This window comes from Phytophthora sojae (assembly GCF_000149755.1).
Source record: "Phytophthora sojae unplaced genomic scaffold PHYSOscaffold_5, whole genome shotgun sequence".
NCBI lineage: Eukaryota > Oomycota > Peronosporomycetes > Peronosporales > Peronosporaceae > Phytophthora > Phytophthora sojae.
The window spans coordinates 932,044-944,626 of NW_009258119.1; the positions used below are offsets into that span (position 1 = coordinate 932,044).

Consider the following 12,583-nt stretch of genomic DNA (forward strand, 5'->3'; position numbering starts at 1 on the left):
TGGGTGTTCGTGGGTGTCGTTTCATGACTTGAACGTGGTGACACCGATGTAACATCGTTGAACATACATGTACTGCAAACACAACTGCAGTTATGTTTGGAGTCATGGTCGAGTCATGGTCGAGCGACATCCGATCAATCGTGTCACGCGAATGTCGACCCTAAAAGACTCAAGCAACACGCCGCTGGATAATATATTATCCAAGCGTTTATTAAAGTTAACGGGTACGTTCCGATACGTTAATAATTCGTTCGTTTATAACCGATAGCGGAGCATGCATTTTTATAGTGATTTGCACCTGCAGTCGTATCGCCCTAACAACTCTGGATAAAATCCAGAAAACACTGTTTTAGTTTAACGAACATTTAAAAAATACTATAAGATAACATCGAACTGATTGAGAGCTCAACAAGCATTTCACGCCATGGAATCGCCACGGTACGGAGCAGACTAGACCTTTTTAATTTCAAAACTGCAAGTTGCAAGGTCAGAACAGCAAAAGGTAAGATCAAAAATTATAGAGTACCACTTCGTTTCAAAATGGAAGCATGGCCCCACAGTGAAGGCTGTTCCAGCCTTCACAAAGATAGCTCGAAACTAGACTTGGTTTGAGTATGGACGGGACTGCGGACATCTTCAACCCACGGACTTCTTGTGAATTTTCGAAAAGAAGAGCCTAGTAGTTATACAATATTCAAGTGTACAACGATCAATGGCTGTGTATAAAAGTACGAAGCTAGCCTGGTCTCTGCTCATGCAGTTTTCAACTTACCTTTTGCAGTTGAAAGACTGTAAACCTAAACAACCGTACCAAATTTGAGTTGTTTATGATTATAATCGATATGCACGCTGGGAACAAAAGAAACGATTTGAAAGGAAATTAAATATAGGGGTTGAATACATTGTAATGTTCAGCAATTTTGCCGCCAGATTTGATGTGTTATCTCGGAGTCTGATTTACCGAAAATGGAGCTCCTACAAGATAGGTAAGTCCGATTTAGCTATATCTGACTTGAGTTGGAAGCATAAGTCTCAAAGAGGAGGCATTTTAAGCTGGTCATACCTCCCCACATCTAAGGACACACGAGAACTCAAATACATTGGGGGCTATAGTACGCGTATTTATCCATTTCATGGCACTATGGTCAGCTATAGCTCTTGCGTCACCATCTACAGCAACTACAACAATATCCCACAACAATATGATAGGGCCTTATCAATGCTTTGGCAGTGGTCACTTTTGCCGGCGATAAGCGAAATTTCTCGTCGCTTCTTCGCAACTCGGAGCCCACAGGCGCAAATCGGGCCCGGTGTATCGGATCTTGGACCACGCAATTTGCTAAAACGGATGAAAGCCAACAGTTATAGCTGTGTACAAAGTTAGTGGTATATCACATAAGAAAGGGTATTGGTAAATACAGGGGCTCCCTCAGCCACGTGTTTGGCTGCGGGCCGTTGGTCAGGAAATAACCAGCACTTCGCAATCTCCCCGCCAGCCCCAATCAGCTCTTCCCTCTCCCCCTTCGCTCTCTGCAGGGCCTTCTTGTATCAGTGGTACCACTTGTTGGGCTAGACTCGACATTCATGGCCCCTGCCCGATCCCACCGTTGTAAAAAGAGCTAATTACGTACAAAACACCATGATAAAATATCTGATTTTGTTGTTTTTACGTAATTTACGTCCAAATTGATAAGTATCTTCATTCTCTGTGCGCATTCTAACAGTTATATTTATGTCTCATCTTGTCAGAATTCGGTTAATATGCTGAAATTATACTGTATTTTTGTTAACTGCGACATTTCTGGTGTACTATTTTGTGTTTGTAATAAGTAGTAAAATAGTACTGTAGTACTACTACTATAGTATTAAAGACGGGCTTACGAGCGAATGCACGAGTGCTAGTACATTTTGTATTATACTGGGATAGGAAGCGAGGAAGTGCTGATAGCCCAGCCCAAACAGGATTAATTCGGGCGCCATCTGCTGCCTCCCCCGTCGGTACAAACTGGTCATGAACCGGTAGTTTTAAGGTTGATACTGACGATAATGATGGCTGACGAGAATGATCGTTTTCATTTGAGAATCGCTCGTGCTTCGTGCTAATAGCCGGGCAGATGCTGCGACTGCGAAGCAGGCGCAGGAGATGTTCATGGCTCGTACATTATCGAGGTACCTTTTGATTATTTGTCCTGTGTGTATCTTCTTATGCAATATATAACAAGCACAAGCGTGCTCAGGCTTGCTTTTCAGTTAGGGGCTCGGTGTACGCCACAATGGACGAGTAAGCACACCCGGTGAAGTGACTTTCATGATTCTAACCATTGTTATCATGTACCTATCCCAGCCTTAGGGAAGCCCTAGTACTGATGGTCTACTATAGTATTTCGGAAGAAAATCATCATAATGGCAATCCCTTGCTGCCGGTGATCACTGGTACTGCGATGGAGAAAACCGCATCGGGATGGTTCCTGTTCTGGGCCTCTCGGACCCCAGTGGAGGAGCAAACGTGGGGTCAGTTTACCCACGACGCCCTTGCGCACTTTGAAGCGTCGAACTACGAAGAGGTGCTCCGGTAGAAGCTTCGTCAATTCTGCCAGACCGGTGACATTGAGGAGTACAATGGGAAGTACCCGTCGTTGATCCTTCGTATTGAGAACATGATCGAAGTCGACCAAGTCAGGTACTACTGCGATGGACTCAAGCGCACCACGCAGGTTTACGTCAAGCTACAGAACGCCACGACGTAAAGTGAAGCAATGGACCAAGCCTGCAAGTACGAGCTGTCCCACATCGCCGGATCGCGAGAAACCAGAGTGTGATCAACGGTTCCATGGGTCGCCGCAAAACAAGAAGCCGTTCAGCAGACAATCCTACAAGTCTTGTCACTACGCACCTGCAGAGCGAACCAAGGATGGCCCTGTGTGTTGCCAATGCAACAAGCCTGGACACTTCAAGCGCGGCCGCAGTACTAAGCTGAAGGGTGAGCAGGAAAACGACCAGCCACGCCAGTAGAAGAGGGATCTGACGTGGCGAGCGCTAGCGAAGAAGGTTTAACTGTAAACGCAGCTACGTTGAATCTACTTTGTGAAGACGCTCTCGTCTACAATCGCGCACCATTGTTCGCCGTTGAAGGGAACATGGAGCAGCGCGAGAGCAAGATTGGCGCCGTGGTTTTGCTGAATCACGGTGCTACGACTGGCTATGCGTCACCATCCTTTACAAAGAAGAAGATCACTGTTTGCCTCGATGGTGTACCAAACTACCAGTATGTCGCTGTCGTGTTCTACATTCCCGATGGGTTTGATTGTGCCCTTGGGATGCCGTTTTTCGCGGATGTACAACCGGAGATCGACTGGAAACGTCGATACTTCAAGATGGATGACTCCGTTGCAGCCTCAGTGGTGGGAACTCCGACCCCCAGCGGGAAGTGCAGTCTGACTTTAGGTATCGATCTTCACAATGCTGCAGTCAGCGAAAGATCGCGTACAATAAGCCATGATTCTTGTCGAGCCGTCGTGCCAGAAACACCGTTGGAGGGCGAAGCCGAAGTCAATGAAAGACCGATTGATGTCGCGGAGAAATTCTCTAAGCGGGGGAAGAAGAATGCCAAGGTTGAGGCAATGTTCACTCTTGGAGTAGTCGACTCGGAAGGAGTCCAAACGAAGTACATCGCGCGAAAGAAGCTACGGAAGTTTCTACGCCTACCTGCAAGGACCAGCCGGAACACAATTTCATGATTGCGCTGACAAACAACACGATCAAGGCTATTCAGCGCGACGTCAGGCGACGTGACGAACCTGACCATGTTGAAACGAAGAAAGCCAAACCATTTCAACAAACCGATTGGGAATCGTTCAAGAAGAACCCCGCGTACCCCGTCATTGTTGTGTACAAGGACAGTGTGTTTACGCCCGAACCGCCTGACAGACGGCCGATGGAGCATGATATTGATCATCGTACCGACGTGAAGGACCCGAACATCGCAATGTACCGGCAGCAGTGGAGACTCTCACTGGACCAGAAGGCCGAGATCGACAGCTGGGTGCAGGAAAGGATCGCTAAGGGATTCATTCCGCCGAGCATCAGTCCTCCTGCAGCTGAGTTCGTAAATCTGTGGGATGGCGCATCATACACGACTATCGGTATTTAAACAGCCACACGATCCGTCAGAGCGTATTGATGACGGGTAATGAGGATGTTTTCGACAGTACGGGAGGTGCCTACTACTTATCGAGCATGGACTTGATGTCAGCGTACTACCAAGCGCAGATGAAGGTGGATCACGTCAAGTATACAGCTTTCCAAGCACCAAGTGGATTGTACGAGTATCTGGTGTTACCGAGGGGAGTAAGCAATGCACCACCGACGATGCATCGACTGACTTCTTCATTGCTCAAGGGCCTCCCATACACACGTTCGTTCTACGATGATATCTATGTGTTCACGAAGTCGAAGGACATCAACGAGCACCTGCCCTCTCTTCAGGACGTGTTGGAGATTTTGAAGAAGAACAAACTGTATGTGAAGCTCTCCAAGTGTGTTTTCTGTGCGGAAAAGATTCCGTGTCTGCGTGATTTCATCGGGCGGAATGGGTTTCGCATTGATCCGGACAAGGTGCAGCCTATCGGCGTCTGGCCTGCACCACGAACCCCAAAACAGATTCGCGGTTTCCTCCGTCTGACCGAATACATACAGCGTTTTTGTGAGCGGTACTCAGAGCTTACGGCTCCACTGTTCACGTTGTTGAATCAGCGGAATTCGAAGACCTCTTTAAATCCCTTTTAACGCGGTACAGCTGCAGAACTTCAAGGCGTTGAAACGCCGGTTGTCTGACCCTCAAGTTCTGCACTTACCTCCAACTTTACGCGGCATATGCATCTGTGCACGGACGCGAGTCAGTATGCCGTTGGGGGTATGTGGAGACGGATCACAAGTCACTTGAAGGTATTTTCCAGCTGAAGATGGCGAATCGGCGCCTCGCGCGATGGTATGATATTCTGGCTGAGTACTAACCGTGTTTGTGGATCTCCCAGGCGCTGAGAACGGAATCGCTGACGCTCTGAGCCGACGGCCTGACCTTAAACCGGAGACGGAGAATTTCCACGATTTGCTCGTCCCCAGTTTCAACGATACCATCTACCAGCTACGTGATATGGAGATCAAGCCTAACGTCGATCTGATCAAGGCGATAATCGCTGGATGCACAAAGGACAAGGTTATCGGGGACATTCCGCGCGCGATCAAAAGGCGTGGAACTGCGTCAGTAGTGTGAGGGGCATCGGAGAAGCAGTACAAACCTTACTTCGAGGCGAAGAACCTGATCTGGTACCAAGGCTCTACAAACGAGCAACCTCGTATCGTGGTCCCAAACATCGTGGCACTCAAGCACCGTATCATCGCTGAAGCGCCCGATATCAACTACGGTGGGCATCCCGGTTCCGACCGCACGTACCTGAAGCTTCGCTCGGACTGGTATTGGCCACGCATGGTACTTACGATCAAGAAATACATTGCACACTGTGAGGACTGTCGGCGTAACAAACCGCGGTAGACGAAGACACCTGGACTCTTGGAACCATTACAAATTCCGGATGAGCGGTGGCGATCCATTTCAATGGACTTTATTACGGACCTACTGGAAGACGTAACTCGATTTGGGTCGTTGTTGATCGGCTCACCAAGTGGACACATACCGCATTGCAACGACGAAGAAAGTTTCAGCTCGCTCAAGAGGTCGCAGCTTTTTATCGAAAATATTTGGAAGTTACACGGTATGCCTCAAAACATTGTGTCAGGCCACGACACGAAGTTTGACTCTGGATTTTGGAGTCAAGTGTTTGAGAACGTTGGTACCAAACTGAAGATGACTGTAGCATATCGCGCTCAAGGGCGATGGACAGACTGAGAGCACCAATCGTACGCTCAAAGAGTACCTGCGTTGTTTCGTGTCACCGCGTCAAGATGACTGGGATGTACCTCTCGCGAACGCTGAGTTTGCCATCAACTCTGCCGTCAACTTCAGCATCAATATGTCACCATTCGAGGCTGACATTGGATATGTCCCTCGCAACCCACTAGTAGCCGTAGCAGCAACCAATCGACTTGGCCTGCGCAGAAGTCGACGTCAAGGCAAGTTCACTGATCACCCAGAAGCACTCCTTCGTCAATGTAAAGAGGCCCTAGAGGATGATTAAGCGCGGATGGCAGGTGCGTACGATCGTGGAAGAACGGAGAAAGTGTTCAAGGTCGGCGATCAAGTCTACCTGAGTACAAAGCTCTTGGATACAACCCACACTGGCTTTACGAACTCCCGCAAGCTGTCCTAAGTGGATCGGCCCGTATTTCGTCGTTCATACCGTCCACAAGCACGCATACGATACTAACTTGCCACCTGGAGTCAAGCTGCATCCTGTGTTTAACACTGGGTCACTCAAACCCTACGGCCCTCACTTGTCTCTCGCGGCCGAGCCAAATGATTTTGCATGACGGTACTGTTGGACAGATCGTGGAAGTGATTGTGAGCAAGCGCAAGCGCCTCAGCACCATACAGTACCAGGTAAAGTGGGTGGGTGACGAGAAGCTCACATGGGAACCCCTCGAAAACCTACACCAAGTAAGCGACCTAGTTCAAGAGTATGAAGTGAAGCGCCAAAACCAACCGCGACAACGAAGGTGAAGATAAACTTCTAGCGACAGGACTGGATATATTTCGCGGTTTTAACTTCAAGGGTCCAGATAAAAGTTCAAGAAATACAAAAGCCAAGATGAAAATGAAGTCATACAATTATCAAGTTATCCTGTAGCCTTGCTGCAATTAGACCGTCGCCCTAGCAAATCAGGACACGGCACACAAATCGAAGTTGGTCGAGCCACGAGAACGCATACTTGAGCAGGGGCATCTGGGCGACGTTGTCGTCCGAGGCGAAGCATCCAGCCGTGGTCACCTGAAGCATGAACGCGTGAGGCTTGCGCTGGGGCCCCGCCAGGATGCCGATGCAGAGGTACACCTCGGGCGTTAACATCAGGTGCTCCAACGCGAGGCAGGTCTCCACACCAGACAACCGGAACTGGGTCTGGCTGACGCGAAGTGTCTTCACAGTGCTACGGGCGCCCAGCACCACGAGCAGACAGGTTAACCTGCCGAATGAAGGACGATAAGGTGGACCACACGACACCTTCCGACGCGATCGCGTTCCCAGCAACAGCGCGTGCGCGGTAGAAGTAACCGACGATATCATCGAAACACTACGCAGGAATCCCCAGGGTATCGACAGCATGAGCGAGCGCATGGAACGTGCAGCGGCCATCTCCGCAGGCAGGCCGAGAGAGCGCATACTCGCCGAAATTATCGTACCAGCTGCCGCCTTGTAGGCGTCGACAAGCTCAAGATACTCGGCGAAATCATCTTCTTCGAGCAACCATCGGGGCTGCCAAGATCCCTCGGTCTTGCCTATGACACGATGTAGTCGACATAGTGCCGTGAGACACGAGACATTTAAGTCCCCAGTCGATCCGAGATGGCCCAGACGTACCACCGAGCGGTCGTCGCAGCTGCACGGCTGGAGGACTTCCACGCAGCAACACGGGCCAGAAATCGTCGAGGCGTTCGGCCTCCGGTCGAGCGTGCAGCCGTTTGCTTCGTGCGTGCAACACCAAGCTCTCGAGGGAGTGAGCGGTTGCGCAGGACTGGAACGCAGGAAGCAAGCAGCCACTCCGCCTTGACGGTCGCTTCGCCGAGGGGTTGAAGGAAATTACAGACTGAGGCGATGCGAAGGAAGGGCAAGATTAATAAGCGTGAAGGAGCGGCCAACGATAAGAAGCCGAGGACGAGCAACGAGCAACGGCTACCCCAGGACGAGCCGCGGCACCTCGGCGAGCCGCAGCAACTCGATTTTAACTTCAACGGACGCATTCAGCAGGTATGAAAGGACTTCAATTGGTGGAGGGATGAGTGTTACAGTTATTGCTGCGTACCAAGTTAGTGGTGTACACATCAGAAAGGGTATTGATAAATATAGAGGCTGCCTCATCCACGTGTTTGGCAGCGGACCGTCGGTCGGGCAATGACCAGCACTTCGCAATCTCCCCGCCAGTCCTACCCTCCTTCGCTCTCTGCAGGGCCAGCTTGTATCAATTGGTATTGTGCATATCAAACAAACAGGTATGCTGGGGTATAATTGATGGATGTTTGCAAATGACATACAGATTATAAATTCAGACTAATCCAGGTTACCCAGTGTGGTCAGGGTATTTGCAGTTTTCATGACTGAACATACGTCCGTAGTAAGGCTAGGAGAACAAATAGATTTCATTGTACAGGCGTCCAAAACAATAGTTAAGAACACTTAACCATTGTAAATAAGTTCAAATGAATACTGGAGGGGCAATAGTGTTTGGCCTCATTTTCCATCCTGGAGTGTGACGAGGCTGAGCGGGGTTTTGCCCCAACGGTCTGTCTTAGTACCAGTCCTTGCATACGGATAACAGCTTCGTATACGCAAAGGCGGTCTCGGTCCTGACGAAGATGAATGCTGTTTATACGAGTGCGAAGCGGTGTAATGAAGTCCAAACGTGCCAAAAGACACAAGCGCCCAACCACCGAAGCTAAGCTTGTATGTTCCATCTGTGACAACGAGCAACTCACCATTTTGACCTACCACTGTTCGTGGTGCTGCTCGAAAAAGCTTTCGCGAAGTTGAGATGATTTCGACCGAGACGTCGCCACTATCAGTGAGCAGTCCAGCACTATGAGCTCATTTTGAAGTTCGCCAAAAGGTTTGGTGAGCGATGTGCCAAATGTCGCGTTTGCGACTGCCGCTCAAGTGTATTCTCCGTAGACCCCCAGCGGAAATCATCGCATTAGCGATCCACACACATACCGGGGGACGTAGAGATCCTTCCTTCGATGACAGGCGCTATAGGTATCCAAGACGAAGGCGGAGCCAGAAGTTCACGAGGAGGTGCGTGTTGAGGAGCAGAAGAGTTGATTGTAGGCCATGAGAGGTTGCCGGAAAAATGCGTGCGCAAGGTGGATGTGCAACGATAACTGAAATTAAATAAACAACCGTAACAACAAATAAAATAAAAAACGATTTGTTAAAACATTCTTCTCCGGCCCGCTTCAGAATGACAGTTTCGGTTTATGAGCGATATTATCAAAGCTACATCTCATCTGTAAGAATTGAGCACACCGTTGAATACCTCTCAGTGGCGCGCAGAGGTGAGTATTTTTCTTATTTGCCTAGCAGCAGAATCAAGGGAGCAAGCCCTGCTCTTTGGTGCCTCTTTCCAAAGGTCATTAGGTTTTTTATCGCAGTTCAGTCAATTTTTAGCGATATTACACCGAAGGTTTAGGTCACGCAGACCAATACGTTCTTAATTGCGGGGCCAACAGTAGAACAAAGCAGGGATGCGTCCAGTTAAAAACAAAAGTAAGGGTTATTGCTGAAGTCCCAGTAAATAATGTGTACCCACACGTTAATTTGACCAATCCGCGTGAACCAACTAATTAGGTACGGAATTCGGGAAATGTAAGGGTGGAATTGAGATTAAGCGTACAACTGCATGTACCCGGCCGTCACCGCATCCGTTGCGACCACTATCGACATGGGCATCCGTCCACCGACTGCTACATGCATACCCACTCGCGGCAGTCTGAAGTCGTTTTCCCCACCACTCCGTAGAATAGCCTCCATCATCTTCTGTAGGGTGACAAAACACTTATCCAGTGTTTGCCACGGAAGCTCGTCAAACGCTTCTGTCACTGCGACGATGAGGCTATTGGTATATCCATCCGTTACTGTAACGCTTGAATTGGTTCAAAGTAGCCCAAATCAAGAACGTTAACCTCAGGTGATCGAGGTGGCTGGCAGCGCATCTTAATCTTCCACCCCTCTACTCTCCCTGCTGCCTCCAACTCGACGTCATTGTCGAGGACATGCGGTCTCGCGTTGTCTTGCTGGACGAACACAGTCGAGCCCCGGCGAACTACATACATAACATGACAGTTTTGGTCAGTTGAATCCATGAGCAGTCGATAATACAAAAACAATTACCTGACATCTTGGCTCTGATAGCGGGAAAACTTTTTCAACAAGAAATTGCCGATAAAGTGGACGTGGCATTGTCACACATTTCGTGACTGCGGTACCTCTAGGCCTATTAACGGAGTTGCGAAGAACCTCTGTTACTTCCACGATAGGCCAGATTCCTAACTTACCATCAAAATATTTCTTGCGACGGCAGTCGTAGCGCTGACGCGCTACAACTGCCAGAGACATAACTTTACCTATGTACTTTTTGTTTGGGCACGAACGGTAGGAAAGCTGCTCCGTAGCCGTCAAGTAGTATCTTGTAGCCCCTTTGTAGAGGTTGAACCACTTTTCATCCACATGCACCGTGTCGTACATGTGATGCGTGCGGTAACTGTGGCCACCTATAATACACATTTTTTGAAAACATTCCAGCCAATTAAAAAAATGAATGTGTTGATGGACCAAAATAATATCAATTGAAGTTAGAACTAAATGATAGCAAAACAAACAACGATCGCGTCGCTCTTGTACGGTGCCTAGAGGCATGCTCACGGGGGATAACGCCCACTGTAGACGTCTCAGCTTGTGGGCAGCGGTGAGTGTCGGCTTCACGCGCGACGCAGCACGGCGAAGCGATCCGTCGGCAAGGTAGCGCTGAAGTGTTGTCCTCGGGATGCCGCTCGCTACAGCGAGTGCCCGCTGTGTCTGGCGTTGGCACAGCAGTACAGCTTGTACCAGCTGTGCCACCTCCTTGGGCGTCAGCCGTCGTCCGCGCGGAGCCACCATCCGCCTCGGAGCCGCCAAAGCCCCGACGTCGTGGTGATTGCGCCAAAGGTTCTTCACACTGTTGCGGCTGACCCCAAACGCAGTCATTGCAGTGAGAATAGCTCCGCGGAGAAGCGTCCCGCGAACGCTCCGCTCCGCGAGGAAGAGCACGACGCGCAGGCGGGTTGCAGGCGGAATGTCAGCTTGACCGGTGGCTCTAGGCATTTTGGTGCTTGTCGATCGTTGGTGGGCGAGGGAAGGAAAGGTAAGTGAGAGTTGGTCTCGAGCGAGTTAGCCTGCATGATGCCGTTAATTAGTGGACAGCACCTTTCTTTATCTTTACCCAATCCGGTCAATCGCTCGATTAATTGCGATCTCAGAAAAACCTCAACTGTCATTTTGAAGCGGGCCGGAGAAGTATCCAGTAAGATAAAATTGGGAAATGTTTGGTTCCTGAATCTGTAGTTATAGATAGAACGGAAGAGAGATCAGGAACGGTGGTTTCCGAGCGCGCCAGTGCAACTCCCCACCAGTTCTGATCTCTCTCCGAGCCGAGCTACCACCTTCCGCCCCCCGCCCCCCCCACTTCTGTCGTGCCCGCTGACCAGCGCTATGGCGCCTCCGAAGCTTTCTACCAACAAGTCGACGAAACGTCCCGCTACGACAACACGGACACGGGCCGGTAAGATGTCATCAAAGTCGAAGAAGTCGAAGGCTACAACTCGAGTATCGACATCAGCCACTACTCGCCGATCTGCGCGTTCAACCAGACAGGCGACTGAACCAGGGCCAAGTGCTCGTAGCGAGACTAGCGCAGCGGTGCAAGGCAGCTCCGGAAACGATTTACCCAGCGGGGGTACGGAGCCGGTCCTGCAGGAACTGAGCGAACTTCCAGTCCAACCATCCCGTACACAACAGCGAGTTGCCCCCACGGGCTATACAGAAAACGACTCGACCGAGACGGATTACGTGCGATCTAATATCGACGCACGCCGTGATTTTGACTTGCGCGAGCTGCTATCGAGTGCAAGCCATTCAACGCATGTACCTCCGTCTGAACTATCAGCGCTGGCTCAAGAGTTAGGCAGCATGCGGGCTGATATAGCGGCACTGAGATCAAGACCAGTGGCACCAGCAGCAACCAGCAGCGGCACTTCAGCCATTGGAGCGCCCCCAACACCCACAGCGCCTGCGACCATAACGGAATTAGTGTCCGAAGTGGGGTTGTTACGTGCCGAGTTAACCGCGCTAAAGTCAGGCACGGCGGTGTCTACTTCGCCAGCGTTGGGCCATATTTCCGCCCCTCATGGCCCGGTCCAGGAGCGAGTCGTACTCCCTGACCATGACGGCCAACTTCCACCAGCACCGATCAGAACGATTACTAGCGCGGACTTCGGGGCATGGACCAAGAAAGCCAAGTCGGAATACAACCCGCCGCCAATGCACGTGACAGCGGCGCACAGAATGTTTCCCGGTATTACCAACAGTACGTACGCTTACCCTTGTTCACTACTTCATACGGTAAGCACGGACGAAGCGATCCAGTTCGACAAGTCAGAGGCGATCCTCATGGCTTTGGCCAGCGGCCAAATTGGACGCGATGGCGCGTGCATCCTTCATTTTGAACGGTCCAGTGCATCCAACTACGCTGCCAAAGTGAAACAGCGTCGGCTTCTTGCAGACTTCAGTGGACATGCAACGCTTCCAGTGATCAAACGATTGGAACCTGGCCAACAACCACTCACGTATGCTCACCTTCTTTTGGCAATTGAAGGTCTGGGGGT

General features: G+C 50.3%; 3 protein-coding genes across 3 annotated transcripts; 1 reads left to right on the forward strand and 2 right to left on the reverse strand.

The window, feature by feature from the left end:
• Positions 1 to 2,273: 2,273 nt before the first annotated feature.
• Positions 2,274 to 2,747, forward strand: PHYSODRAFT_250207 (hypothetical protein; the record flags this gene model as incomplete). Its single annotated transcript, XM_009530136.1, is given in 3 exon segments — positions 2,274 to 2,281; positions 2,381 to 2,564; positions 2,580 to 2,747. The coding sequence occupies 3 exon segments, from the start codon at positions 2,274 to 2,276 to the stop codon at positions 2,745 to 2,747; spliced, it is 360 nt and encodes a 119-aa protein (XP_009528431.1).
• A 2,389-nt stretch (positions 2,748 to 5,136) lies between these two features.
• On the reverse strand, positions 5,137 to 5,691 carry PHYSODRAFT_510323 (hypothetical protein; the record flags this gene model as incomplete). Its single annotated transcript, XM_009530137.1, has 3 exons — positions 5,137 to 5,297; positions 5,341 to 5,452; positions 5,497 to 5,691. 3 exons carry the CDS (start codon positions 5,689 to 5,691, stop codon positions 5,137 to 5,139), a joined length of 468 nt encoding a protein of 155 aa, XP_009528432.1.
• Positions 5,692 to 6,827: 1,136 nt separating this feature from the next.
• On the reverse strand, positions 6,828 to 8,312 carry PHYSODRAFT_301586 (hypothetical protein; the record flags this gene model as incomplete). Its single annotated transcript, XM_009530138.1, has 3 exons — positions 6,828 to 7,450; positions 7,533 to 7,686; positions 8,277 to 8,312. 3 exons carry the CDS (start codon positions 8,310 to 8,312, stop codon positions 6,828 to 6,830), a joined length of 813 nt encoding a protein of 270 aa, XP_009528433.1.
• Between the last annotated feature and the right edge of the window lie 4,271 nt (positions 8,313 to 12,583).